Source organism: Bacillus rossius, chromosome 6 (assembly GCF_032445375.1).
Source record: "Bacillus rossius redtenbacheri isolate Brsri chromosome 6, Brsri_v3, whole genome shotgun sequence".
Lineage (NCBI taxonomy): Eukaryota > Metazoa > Arthropoda > Insecta > Phasmatodea > Bacillidae > Bacillus > Bacillus rossius.
Window position 1 is genome coordinate 1,169,035 of NC_086334.1, and position 15,012 is coordinate 1,184,046.

At 37.8% G+C, this 15,012-nt stretch overlaps 1 protein-coding gene across 1 annotated transcript; it reads right to left on the minus strand.

The window, feature by feature from the left end:
• Window positions 1-3,399: 3,399 nt before the first annotated feature.
• LOC134532462 (calmodulin) lies at window positions 3,400-12,857 on the minus strand. The gene is made up of 4 exons (XM_063368875.1): window positions 11,963-12,857; window positions 11,093-11,267; window positions 10,540-10,782; window positions 3,400-4,369 (listed from the first exon to the last, which is right to left on the minus strand). Exons 1-4 carry the CDS (start codon window positions 11,963-11,965, stop codon window positions 4,341-4,343), a joined length of 450 nt encoding a protein of 149 aa, XP_063224945.1. The 5' UTR covers window positions 11,966-12,857; the 3' UTR covers window positions 3,400-4,340.
• Window positions 12,858-15,012: the final 2,155 nt, after the last annotated feature.

The following is a 15,012-nucleotide window of genomic DNA, read 5'->3' on the forward strand; positions in this document are numbered from 1 at the left end:
AAACTTGGAAGTGTGCATGTACATAGTGCAGTTATCAAACTTTTTCCAAGGAGAAACCTCATTTTAATCAGTTTAATTTTAAAATTTTTGTACCCCGAAATAATTTGCTTACAAGAGGGGGGCCAAGTCGGAGTGACTGTGAGTATAAGAGGTAGAGGTAGGCCCCTTTCAAAGTCCTAAAATCTTTTTCCTGAGTGGGCACTGGGAAGCGAGAAAAAGCTCAATATTCAAACATTTTAAAGTATTAGGGATATTTTTTTCATTAATTGACAAGGCACTCAAATCATATGACAATTTGCTGACCCGGGTTCAATACCCCTGTACAGATTTGCAGTATTTAACTATATATAATTTAAATATATTTTTAAACAGTAATTGTTTTAAATAATAAACTTTAGAAGTGTTAACTAAAGCATTCGTGAATTTAGTTAATTCTCGTCCTACATTAGCAAAATTTTGTTATATCCCAATTTGTTCTTTTTCTTTAATCTTTCACATCTTCAGAGCATGTGGCTCTGGCAACTGTTTCAAATCCCATATACCTTTTTTTTCCTACAGTTTGAAAGTTTCTTGTTGTAAACATCTCACGTGTCTGCAGTGAGTTTTCATAAAAACATGTGCATTTTATTTAAAAATGTAAATGTAATGCTTCTTCTAATAGTATATATATAATGCAGCCTAGATAATTACTTGTTAGAATTTTTGTAAATGTTACTTTTATTCACAACCTTACTTTTTCAAATTATTTAAATTCTGTATTATCAAGTTTAATAGTGCAAATAAAATACCTGTTACCCAAGCTGGTGTTTTGCCACACACTGCACCATGCCGCTGACTTGACAATTCAAGAAAAAATATCTATCAAAACTTTATTTGAAACTTTCAAAGAGCTTTTTCCACTTCATAGGGCTCGCTCAGGTTAGATATTTAAGGATATTCTGCTTCTACTACACAGTTTAAGGCAAATCGGTGAACTCCGGACTTAGACTCTTCCCTTATTGCCGTATCTTGTGCATTGTTACTTTACATCAGTTTAATGCACTGGTGGTTGCACCCCAAACTAAGCCTACGACCATCTCGACATCCAGTGTGCGCTACATAGGAAAATTGACTGCAGTTATATAGTATCTCTTCTCTGGCTGCCTCTATCCAGCTAACAATTTTTAATGGTGAAGGCAAGCAGCCAATCTTAAATTTTAATCCTATTCAAGTGAAAAAAATTATTTTAAAGTCCTAGTCTATCTAAAATTAAGACGACCGTAATGAATAAGCCCTAAATTCTCATAGTTAAACTGGATAAACTTGAGAACTTTCTTAGAATTTAGATAAAGCAGTTCAATTGGCAAATAATTCATTCAAACTTAGGTTTAGTACTCAAGATGCTAATTGTTCATACTCTGCACTATTTAAATTCAGTCTCTCCATGCATTAAATACATACAAGAAAAAAATTCCACAGCACTAATAGTTGTGATGGTTAGTCAAGATTTTGTGGTGTTATTTTAAGACAAATTTCGGTGTAAAGAAATAAAGATTTCGGTGCTATATGGTTTTGCTCAAAATACCCACGGCAATATTTTCTTCCTTTTCTGTACGACATGCAAATTTATTAAAACAAATATTAATAAGCACTAAAATCTCATGATCTAATTACAATTAGGTTCATTTGCAAATTCATAAATAATTAAGTACATTTGCAAATTCATAAATTCTAACTTTGTAATTAAGTCGTGAAATTTTTAGTAGTTATTTAAATCACATACACTACAAAATTATACAATTAAGCACTTCCAAAGTTACTATTAAGACGGTTTTATTGAAATGCTATCATAGTTAAATTTTCTGCATTTTCTGGAGTGAGCCGTCTTCTGTCACTAACTACCAGTGAGTACCTGGAAAATGAACGTTCTGCATCAACATTTGATGTTGGGAACCAGATTGCCCTTAAACTGGCTTGAGCAAATTCACTGTTGTAAAGTAACTATGCAACATCAATTTGGCTTGTTTCTGGCAATGAAAGTTAATCCTCAATTATTTTTTTGAAAGCAACATAGCCATGTATGAATGTATCAATGGGAAGATGGGAAACAGAAGGCAAGTTATGCAGAGACTTCTGTAAGTTTGCATCTTCTATGCTAACCCTACTCACATTTCTTGGGTTGAACAGCAAATTAATGGCATTAAAGACTCTTAGACAAGGATGTCATTTAACAGATGAGTTTTGCCTCAAACGCTTATGTTTCTCACTCACGACATGTTTCACAAGCGTATTGAGTCTCTCGTAGTCTAGCCTGCAGTTACAGAATTTGCACATTAAAATTTTATCACTGAAATAAAATCCTTTGCTGGAAAATTCTTTCGATCGGTCACTGGCAGAAACCTTCGTTTTAGGCATTATCAAAAATTTTTTAATCACATAGGAAGAATTTAACCTCTTAATACGCAAAAATTTGCCGTGCTGGAAAGATCAAAACAATGGAGAATAGATGCGAATACAAACGCATACCGAATACCAACATACGTACGTGAAAATTAATACTGACATAAACATGTACTATTTATTATTTACAATCGTTACGTTAAGCAGGGTTAATTTTATTTTCGTACCCTGCGTACTTTATTTAAAATAAACAGTAAAAGCAATGTGCTTTAGTGTGTAATATGTTAATGATTAAAAACATAATCTTAGAAAAACATATTTTGGATGTTTGTTATTTTTGTATTTTCAGAAAGTGAACGGCGGCCATTGTATCATAGTTATCAATATCTTAAATTATTATAGTACACAAGATTACTGTTTAAAGAAAATATTACGTTAATTCCGAGACTTCATTTTAAAATCTATAATGAATCACCGTCGCATATAATATATAAGGATGCTAGTTACTGTCAGAAATATTTGATTGTGCTGAAGATAGTGAATTGTCCTTACAGAATGGAAAAAAAAAAAAAACAAATATCAGGATAGACGAAATTTCGTGACATATCGCGGATTTCGCACAATTTAGTTTTATTTCGTGTTTCATTTCGTTTTATCGCGCATTACCATATAATCGTGCCTCTAGTGATGGTGTTATATTAACGCAAGTTAAACTACAGAACACTATTGACAGTTGTTTAGGTGAAGTAACTTATTATTCAAAAATTTACATTCCACTTTACTGTGGCATCTAGCAGCCATACATTTTTGAAATGTCGGTTGAGCCATTTCACGTAGCCCTGCCAACAATCACTCCATTCACACGCTCACATCACAAAAATGGTGAACCCAGATCAAGTTAACTTTCACAAAGTCGTAGTGCTAAGTATACACATGGTCAATTTTTTTAACAAAATAATGATTGAAAATAACCCATTTACAATTTTCTATTTGTTGTCAGGAAAATAATGAACACTTGGCAAATGAAGAAACACATTTATTTGTCTTTTATATTCAATGCAATTCTAAGGTCACCAAATACAATACAATAATTACAATCGCTGTGGAGGAAGTACAGTACCGTCGACACTTGCACAGCCGTCAGTCCGACGCTAGCACTGCATCCACAGTCCAGCAGACAGCTCAAAAAAAACACGTTACATCAAGTGAAAGTTTCAACACATCATCAATTGTAATTTGACTTACCATAATATTAATTTATCATACACAACATATTGTTTTGTACAGGCTGTTTAAGAAGGAATGTTGCAGAATGGGGCGGCCCCATCCTGCCCAATCACAAACGAGAAAACTTCTGATACGTGAATGTTACAGCTATGAACAAGGTGCTTGCATTATTCTGTAAGTCGACTGGAAACAACATTTAGACTCTCTACTTTAATTTTTCACAGAAAACACTTCAAAACAGAAAACAGACATGACAGGTTGTGGGATTTATGCCCTTCTTGCACGTTGCTTCGCTGGAACGAGGCGACGGACGACCGGAAGAAAATCAATCTGCAATCGTAGGGGCACACACGGAAGTGTTCTGGTTTGTTGAAAACAACTACTTAAAGAGTCACAATTTTTTTTCTCCACTCCTAATGATTTCGCGTGGAAGTGACTGGTCCTTACAGAATTACCAATAAAACCACATCGAAAAACTACCAAGGGTTTTTGAACTTAAGAAAAAAGTTACATAAAAATACTTCTTGAATCCATTGCCTTACAACCACGTATTTTTAAATACATCAAACTTAAAAATGCTCCTTCCCAAGATTTTTTGCTACTCCAATCTCCAATTCAAGTAGTTTTTGTATTTTTTTTTTTTTTCAGAATGGAAAGCAGAAATGCAGGTTCGTTTAGTTTTTCTTGGTAATATTGTTCTCTTCACGCCAGAACAGGTCGCCTGCTCATCATCTTCACTTTGATGTCATCATGGTAACGAACTCTGAAAATAAAAAATGTTGGTGGTCAGTCGTGGGGTACGGTCCAGCCAATCAACACACAGGAACGCTTGCTCCTTGCTTGTGCAGTTCTACAGCCTCTTCATTATTTCACAATGCACGTGAAAACATTGTGAAAATTATGCTATTGTCAAACAGATGAATTGCAAAAATAGTCCGTACGACAAACGTTATGTCCTGCACGTGGCATATTTCTCGTCGCGAAACAAACCAGCACAAGCTCGGAGCACAGGCATGCAACATCAACGACGTTCAATACCTGCACAAGTCATTAGTGTGTACAGAGATGTCAGTGCTACCATCACGAGTAACAACACTGCATTACGTGAGCCGACAACATATTAGTAACAAAATAAATCTAGCGAACTCTAGACAAGACTAGCATCTAGCATCACTCAACCCTGCCCTACAGCACGTCACACTTGCCGGTGGGAACCGCCCCGTGTAAAGCAGCGACGCACCTCCGAGTGCTGGTAGTTCGAGCATGCACACTAACACAGCCCACATGCAAAATAAACAGTTGAATGAGATCAGACATTATAAATACAAAATATTCCAAAAGATATCAAAAGTGAACTGTGGACTGAACAAGAAAAAAATATCGAAATGTTACAGACAAGTAGTATTATATAAAACAAAATATACTGATACACATTAAACCGTGTGTGCAATCAGAAGGGCTTCATTTAGCACGGGTGCAAGTACCTACATGTTAGGAACTGTGCACCTGCCCACGACTGTTAATAGCTGGACAACTATCAACCCTTGCAAGCCACGTGACCCCATGCAATACAATAAGTACTACTAAACAGTAAAATAAACGAGACACGACAAACAGCAGTCAGCTAGTTAATCGACACACATCATGTACATGTTACAGAGAACACCAGCTCACATGGCCCACCACTTCCATTTCCTACCCTTCCTCAACTGGCAGCGCTCGGTCAAGGAGGGAGGTGGCCCGACACTCCAGACACTACAGTACACGACAAGCGTCCTCTATCACCCATCGATTTCCATGCCCGCTCTGAACGGCCGCCCGAGGAGTCGCGGAGTGGGGAAGGGCAGAGACGGGCAGACGGGGAGGGGAAGCCATGCAGCGACCGTCCACTAGAGACCTTGAAGGGTAGCAAAGGGCAGCGGTTAGACATGTCCTGCCCATTTACATCAGGGTTAGAGAAAAATAAAGTGACAAAAAATTTTAACAAATATAATTGGTAGTGAATAAGGTAGGAGATTGTTGGTTAAATCATTAATCAAAATAAAGTGTAAAATGATTAAGACATAAGGAAACATGGAGGGGTGCTTTGATATATAAAATAGACAAACAACATTCCAAAGAGCATTTGAAAGCACTGACCACAGAGTTACTTGTGGGCTTGTATCGCTCTAACGGCTACACTGCGAGAAAATTATTCGAGCTAGAGCATGGAAATCTGCAAGAGGAAAAATTTGCAATCAAGAGTGATACAAAAAAATTTACGAATAAGAAATAAGGATCGGAGGGGTCCAATAGTTTTGTTTAGACAACGCGTTTCTGCACTCCCACCACCTGCCAGCGAGAGAGACTATTAAACATACTGTGCATTAAACGGCACTTCAACCACACGGCATGCTAAACAAAGCATCTTCACCCTCCAGTCAGATAAAAAAATGCAAACATTTCAAAAACCATTTTGACATCAAAACTAACTTCTATTTCAAACATACAGCAAAGTATCCTTCAAAACAAAAGCTGCAAAAATACTTAGTAAAGACAGGGTTATCAAGTAACTTTGTAATGTACAATTGTCAATTGTGTGTGCAACAGCAGCATTCAGGCTGTGATCCCAACCAAGCAACCATGTCGTACCGCGGCAGCCCAGTGCGTCGCAAGCCACGGAACTGAACACTCAAGAGGTCCACATACTGGTACTTGCAAGCCTGTGGCTTATTGTTTTGCATAAAATTTGTTTTACATGTTTTCCAAAGGAATTCCTACATTTAAAAATATTCTTTTTGGTGAAAATAATATTAGCGAACATTATACAACCCATGGGCTTATCAGAAACGACCAATGTACGACATTGCAGCTAAACGTAGAAGCAGTAATAAAGGTATTAACACTGAGCAAGTAGTGGTAACTTATTCAACATTTTATGAAGAATGGTGTTGAGGTGCATGTGAATTAAAATTATATTTTCCAGCAAATAACCAATTTTGAAAAAGCAAAAACCGTTAATTTTACAAAACACAAGAAACTTTATATATAAAAAAAAAAGCAACCATTAGTCCAAGTGTGCCACCAGCAAACAATATTGCCAACATCTCCATTCTTCTTCTGCAAGGCAAGACCAAGAATCCAAGAGGCAAGCTGTTGCGTATGGCTTCTACACATGAAACGAGGACTATAATCCCACCAGTTACGCAAATCTGACCGTGCTAACACCCTTCCTGTCAACTAGCGGTATCATGCAACAAGATATGTCAACTCCAAGCCCCAACATTAAAATGGTTCTGTCTTAGTATTAAACAGAAATTAATAAATACATTTGACAGTAACATTCCAAATTTATTTAAAATATCATCCAAAATTATTAGCTACATAAAAAATATTCATTGTAGAAAAATTTGCACAGTAACAAATTAGTGGGCGACTAAAGTACCTGTATGGACACCACCCTACAGAGTACACTTAGCTTACAGGCAGGACGAGACAAGGAAATACATTGCTTGAGAAGTAAAAAATGCAACCATAATTCTCTAGTGATTTTACACTTTTGGAAATATGTTTATCTCTGAACACAGCTTTTGACAAAATAATGAAAATTTAGTCCTTTGCACAAGGCACCGCGTGACAGACACCAACATACCATTGCTGAAAATATTTGAGGTACTTTACACCTAATTTGGTAGATGAACCAGAGCAGCAACTTTCAGTTTAAGTGAGGTAATATTTTTGGCAAAAATAAAAAGTTAATTTTGATACACTTCCAGAACTAATGCCTATTTTGATTGGTATGTCCAAATAATTAACTTCAGCCATCATGTACTTTTCCAAATGGAAACCGAGAACATTAAGGACTACAGAGATACGCGACGTTCGTCACGCCAAGACTCGGCACTTGTACACTTCGCAAGCTCTGTGTTTCACTGGGGAGAGGTTAAAGACAGGCAAACTGCAACTCTTATCACAAATGGTTTCAACGCAGCAAGCTATGAAAACAATTTGGTGAGCCCCAAACCATTCAAAATAACTGCAAACTTAGTATATGCACCAGAATTCATTATGCAAGTTTCTACATAGCCTCAAACCCAACTACACAATATAAACAATATAGACAAAACTAGAGCAGAGAAAATACAAAAAAACTTCAAAAGTGCATTCCCACCAAATTTAATATATGAACACACCAAAACTGCAAGTCAACCTTATTAAAAATTTCCACACAAATTAGACAGACAAGAAAATTTATCTCAATTTAAAAAAAAAAACATTAACTTGCAGCCTCTGCCATACATTTTCCATGCATATCCTGCGGTTCCGAGAAAATTCCCAACACAGTTCATTCCAACTGTCCAATGATGGCTTTGTCAAGAGAAAGATTGCACTTTCGTTAGTTTTAAACTTTAACACCAGTAAATAAGGCAAACAAAGAAATAATTTTTTGTTAGAATTAAAAATAAGAAAAATCTTGGAAACTGTAAAATGGAAGTACATTTTCTAACATATAAGCATCCAAATTGATAGTTCCAAACAGAGAAGACAAGGTCGTTATAAAATACCAGAAGCCTAGAGTTGGCCTAAGTTGCAAACTGACCATTTACCTAGAAGCTAGCAAAGAATTAACAGTAGCCAAAATCACACCAAGTACAATTCATTGCAGTTGATATGATTAGTAAATGAAAAATTCAAGAAAACTATAACATGGAATATTTAACAAAGTTACAATTTAAATTTTATGTTAAATATTTTTTGCACTAAAAACATGCTGATGCCAAGTGCAGAACACAATAATTTCCAAAATTAAAGTTTAAAAAATATGTTTTATCTCACAAAAAACCTTCAAAAAGCATTGCACCAATTCTATACTTCTACATGCATGAATGCTTGGGGCCATGCTGATTGTATGTGCATATTCGATTGCATCAGGCAAAACATGAAGGCCTAACGCATTGCTAGTGAGGCTGTGAAACATTGCTTCAAGTACTTTTGCTAACATCAGGTTGTAACACTTCACTAGCAACCAATCACTCTCAGTTACCAACAGTTTTACTTGCTGAATGCTGGTCAAACTAACATCTCATTTAACCCCGTGTCAAGAAAATTATGCTAAAAATTTCATAAGATGTAAAAACAAAAATGTCTTAAGAAGTTTAAACTAAGTGCTAAGTGCCCTAACTTCATTCTAAAACTATTAAACTTTTAGTAAGATTCTGGAAAGGGTTCATGATGTTGACTAAATTGCTTGTCAGCAAGTAAAAATGGTTAACAACCACCAACACAGTGATTACTGAAAACACCAGGTGATGCAAAACTTTACATGAAGCCTACAGTATAACGACAAGTATTGCAGAGACCAACTCACAAGAACTCCACTACACAAATGGCCAAGTTAAAGCAATACTTCATGTTACACACTTAGCATAGTCTGTACACGGAAGTATTCAAGCTGGCAATCATCTTAGAACATCACCTTAAAGAGTACATGACAATTTGATTGTACCTACTCAATTACATGCCAAACAAACACTAGACTATCAACACACGTTCAGTGAGAAAACAAAAGATGAACCCCACAAACCTTGCAACTTGCATCACCTTACTGCACTTCTCAACTTGAAGAGTCTGCACATTAGCAACACTCACCTCACACAAAACCATCACCAAGTCGAGTGCTCAAAGAGAAATTGCACTCAAAACTACAAACAGACCATGCGATGATACTTATCAGCTGTCTGTCGGCAGAGCACGTTCAAAAACCAACTTCTGCCCGAGCAACCGGCTTGCATACGACAACCAACCAGAACACAGCTCAAACCTAGCCCATGCACACGCCAACAGCAACGCATCTTCACCTACAGTTAGCCTTCGCTCTTCTATTCAAGTGCAATGCAAGAAACACACCCAAAAATCATACCAGTGACAGCTCATTAGCAAAAGCATACTTATCTTACAACTGCCACAATACAAATTGCCCTGCACGTTCTGAGCTGACAAATATGTTATTAATTTACAGAGCATTAACCAAAACATGAAACCATTAGCAAACCAAAGGCAACCACCAAAATGTGTCTGCATCTTGTAACAGACTTAATTTAAGTACCAACTATTACCCCAAAGTTACAAAAGAAACAGTTTCACTACAGCAAGAGCCAAATATCTAAATGTAAATTTTAAAACCTCCTACACGATTATTAGTAATTACTACATTAAAATATTTTCAACATTATGTTTACAGTTAATCCAGTCAATTGAACACTTCAATCACCCAATTTTCCTTCTGCAGCTCATACTAGTAGCAATTTAACTGCTTTAGGACTGTAGGGCGTACACCAAACTACCAACATTTAAAAGTTGACAAGTAATGCACTAATGTACATACTGCAGAAATTATAAAAAGGAAATGCCAAATATATGCATTCATTGCCAACATATAGCCAAATAATTTGGCACTAAACCAACAATAAAAACTGAATAAAAACTGGTGCATTAATAATACAGACATGTTTTAACACATTCTGAAGCCTACAAGTTCAGTCACTAATTGACACAAAGTAATTCAGCACACACTGCTTCTGATCTGCAGGTGAAGGTTACACAAACTGAAAGAACATCTTAATCCAGACTCTCCATGAAATGTTCACTTGAATGATAAAACGAGTAATGCAAGCCCAAGTTCCATTACTTACAAAAAAAAATATGCAAACCTGCAAATGTTGCGATACTTTCAAAATGAGAATGTAATTTAAATGCATTATAGCACGTTTTCCTTCCCATATTGATTTACTCAATAGGTACACCCCTGTTAAACAAGTATGCATGCCGCACCATGCGACAGCTCACTCCAGACTAGGCACGAGGCCAGACGGAAGTGGAAGGGCACCGAGGTCACACCGCCTGGGGCCTAGCAGAGAGGCCGGACCATGTCCCAGGACTGCCACCAACACCCACCTTCGTAGTTGACCTGGCCGTCGCCGTCGATATCCGCCTCGCGGATCATCTCGTCCACCTCCTCGTCCGTCAGCTTCTCCCCCAGGTTCGTCATCACGTGCCTCAGCTCCGCCGCGCTGATGAAGCCGTTGCCGTCCTTGTCGAACACTCGGAATGCCTCCCTGATCTCCTCTTCGCTGTCCGTGTCTTTCATCTTTCTCGCCATCATCGTCAGGAACTCGGGGAAGTCTATTGTGCCGTTACCTTCGCACAACACGCGCACTTCATTTACACATCCTCGCCCTGGTGATGAGGACCGTTTGGAAAACAAGACGGTCCTCTGTCAAATATTACTAAGCTACATTTCTGCAACAGCGAATCATCATGAAAATAAAATATGCGAGAATTTTTCAAATTCACACATCCGAAGCCTTATGTAGCTGTAATTTAAAAATTGTAAACAAATTTACTATTGTAGTAATTTACTATCGTAAGTTTAATTATTAACTGGATACAATAATAAAAAAGATTCCAGATTAATTCACTGTTCATTTAAGCAACTAGGTTAACTTACCATCCGCATCGACCTCGTTTATCATATCCTGCAGCTCGGCCTCTGTGGGGTTCTGGCCTAGCGACCTCATGACAGTGCCCAGCTCTTTGGTTGTGATTGTGCCGTCGCCATCCTTGTCGAACAAGGAGAACGCCTCTTTGAACTCTGCGATTTGTTCTTCCGTCAGCTGGTCCGCCTATGAACACAACCAATATGCTGACTGTTACAGGTGTCCATTAACAATTTACATTAAATATATTTAGCTGTCCCTACACTTCGTTTCACAATAAACATAATTATTACATTATGTGTGGTTAAGGGGTTTGTATCGAGAGATGCAATGTATCCCGGTAATGGAACTTGCCACCGTCATACCCTAGCCACGAGATTATCTGCTGCTCAGCAGGCCAATTATAGACGGTGACTAACGGAACATTCCCATTCGCACTTCAATTTAGAAGCAATTTTATTTCCCCCTGTTACGTTTCAGAAACACGAACATGAAGTTTCGAGAATTCTTGCATGCAATATGATCAATTACACGTTTATTTCTGTAGTGGTTTTTTCGCTAAACAATCGATATTCACAACGCTGAACACCAAAATGGTGACTGTTTCCTGCAAGGCCAGAGCAAAAAGCTAAAATTCTCGTCAGGCGTCAGCAACGTAATACATTAACAAAAAAATAAATAAGCTATAATATGAATCTCATTTTTTAAAAAAATTCTCGACACGGTTTGTCGTAACTTCTACAAAATCGCACACACTAAATGCCGAACACAACACGAGGCATCCATATTCTCCGACAAAATACCCAAACGACACGTAAACTACAGTTGTACTTAGCACTAAAACATGAGAGCACATGCGATGTAGGTTATTAAACACTTACCATCGTCGATACGTTCCGGATTGCACTACCTTCTAAAAGTCCCCGGCGCCACTACCACCGCCACAACGACAGTTTATCCGCACGAACACAGCCTGCAACTGGCGGACGAAGCTGAGTAACACTCAGGGCCTGGTATGCCTCCGCCGCACTAGTGTCCACACGCTTGTGTATTCACACGCTACAGAAAATACGTCCTCGGTACAAATATTTATTTACTCCGAATACACTAAGCAAATTCCACGTACGACAACCGCCAGCGCAGCAGTTGCGACGAATTCGAGTTCAGAACGCGGATTAAGTTCCGGAGGCGCGAGTGAATGAGCTTTATAGGTGCAGGGTGCGGTCTTGTTTACAAGACTTCCTTGTCGGTTCGTCTAACGTCGGAACTAAGCTCGCTCCTGATTGGCCGGCACGCACCTGCAATGCGTCAAGCTGTGGCTCCGTGCTGTTGGTAGCGCGGCAGAGCCCAGACCGGGGCCGGCGCGCTGCGCGCCGCTGACAAGATAGCGCCGTGACGCGGCGCGGGGCGGAGTCTCGCGTCCGTTACGCTCTCTCTCCCCTTCCGCGCCAATGCAGCATTATGTGGAATTTCGATTTTCTCGAGCACTGCTGTAAAAATGCAATTTAATGGCTATCATCGCAGTCATCAGCCGCATGATGAATATTTTGTTACATGTAGCCGCACGGGTGCCGCGTTTATGTTTATGTTTACTACAATACCTGGAGATTTTCTAATTCCGAGCTCGTGAAAAAATTATACGTACGTGTGAAAAATTAAACAGCGTATTATAATAAAGCGTGAGTCATTAATCACCATTAATAATTTTATTAATTTCTTGAAATAAAACTAAATTTTTTTATTTGTATTTTTTATAAGCAAGCAGTTAGCCAACTTCTAAACAAAAAATTATAACTACTGTAAAATAGTACGAAGTCTGTTTTGTTATGCTTAACTTTATAATTCCTCTTATTTTTGTTTAATTCACGAACTTAAAATGTTTGACATTAACTATTTTGTGATTTACATAACAATTTTATATATTGATGGAAAGAAAATAATACAATTCGACTATAAATGATCTAATTATAATCCCATATTTACAATATCCGTGTCGACATTCATAATAAAAACAACATATAGAACAATCATTCTAAAACAATTAGGTTTTTTTAAATATCTAACATCATTAAAAAAACTTAGTTTTGTATAACTGAATGTGTAAATTATTCTTACATGTAGTGCAGTTAATAAATGTATGTATTTATTTAAAATCATAAAGTGTATATGTTGCACAAATTTAATAAAATGTCAGACATGTTGAGTAAAATTGCAACAAAATCACTAACGTACCGTTGCACAATTTAAAAGTTAATAATTGAGTTGTTCCCTCACATAAACCACGAAAACCATCACAGTCTATTTACCCGTAATTTAGGGCAAAAATAAGATCCAAACAAATAGGTGCGCATTATATATCACAGTTTAAATTATTTAACTGGACTTGCGGTCAGACAAATTTGTAAGCGATGCAAATGGTTTACGGGCCTTCGAGCTTTGTGGGTCTACAGAAATTACTGAACGCAAGCGGGAAATGTGGCGGTCGTTTCCGGATGATTTTTTTTTCGAAGTACTCCCGTTTTTTTTACACCAATTCAGTCCGTCACGGCTCCGACTCAAAGTTTCATTCGTCTCTGGTGATCTGGATGTCAACAAGATGGTTAACACTAGTTATTTTAATTATTAATTCAATAGTTCGTTAGTTGATTCATTCGTAAACTTCAAATAAAACTTATAATCACCCCCCCCCCCCCCCCCCACTTCCCACCCCCAAAAAAACTGCAAGAAAAGACGTCGAGTCCATAATTCTTAAAGGAACCCAATGTACTTTAATGTCTTAAGAGTTCTATAAGACTGATCAATTCGACACACTCACTGACTGGCCAATTAGACGATCGCTAACTGGCCAACTCAATGCTCGAAAACTGGCTAACTCGTGGTTTGCTACTGGCCAAATCGACGCTCAGTGACTGGCCAACTCGATTATCGCTGACTGACCGAATCTAGGCTCCCTGACTGACCAAATTACGCTCGATGACTGGCCAACTCGACGCTCGCTCACTGGCAAACTTGATTCGAAGGCTTGTCAACTCGACGCTCGCTGACACCAGGACTTGACGCTCGTAGACGGTCGCAACCACACACTAACAAACTGGCCAATTGACGCTCGTTGTCTGGTCAACTTGACTTTCGTAGAATGGTCTACTTGACGCTCGCTGATTGGTCTACTTGACTTTCGTAGAATGGTCTACTTGACGCTCGCTGATTGGTCTACTTGACGCTCGCTGATTGGTCTACTTGACGCTCGCTGATTGGTCTACTTGACGCTCGCTGATTGGTCTACTTGACGCTCGCTGATTGGTCTAATTGGCGCTCGCTGATTGGTGTACTTGACGCTCGCTGATTGGTCTACTTGACGCTCGCTGATTGGTCTACTTGACGCTCGCTGATTGGTCTACTTGACGCTCGCTGTGCTGCAGCGAGTGAATTAGAAGACACGGCTTAGAGCCACACAATTTCCATTGAGCGACATTTTTTTGGGAAATAAATTGAAAATATATTACAGCAAATTAACTTTTCTAATTTTTTTATGCTATATCGTACAAGCAAATGTTTAATGTAGTTTACTGCCAAAATTATTTATTTTTGTTTTAAGTTTTGATCTATTTTCACAGTTTTTGACAGCGTGTATTTGTTTCATCTATACGAATGAAACGTATAGTATCCACGTCATAATTTGTCAACACCAAAAGAATGTAAGTTTAGATAAATGTAAATTCCAACAATTTGTATTATTGTGCAAATTTGTTGTTTTTGTCATAATAAAGGGTGTATATGTATTAAGCAAATTTGTGAGACAACAGTACTGAAAGAAATAGAATATATTATATTCCTCCTCCCCCCTTTTTTTTTTTTTTTCGTTCTATTGACTCCGTTGCTAAGATAGATGATGGCTTTTTCTCTTTGAAGCTTCAAAATTAGTTTGGCGAAA

Coding starts and splice junctions, on each gene's coding strand:
- LOC134532462 (XM_063368875.1), bottom strand. Junction 10,783..11,092: donor AAACGAGGTCGATGCGGATG/GTAAGTTAACCT, acceptor TGTTGTGCGAAG/GTAACGGCACAATAGACTTC. Junction 4,370..10,539: donor CGGCCAGGTCAACTACGAAG/GTGGGTGTTGGT, acceptor TTTTATTTTCAG/AGTTCGTTACCATGATGACA.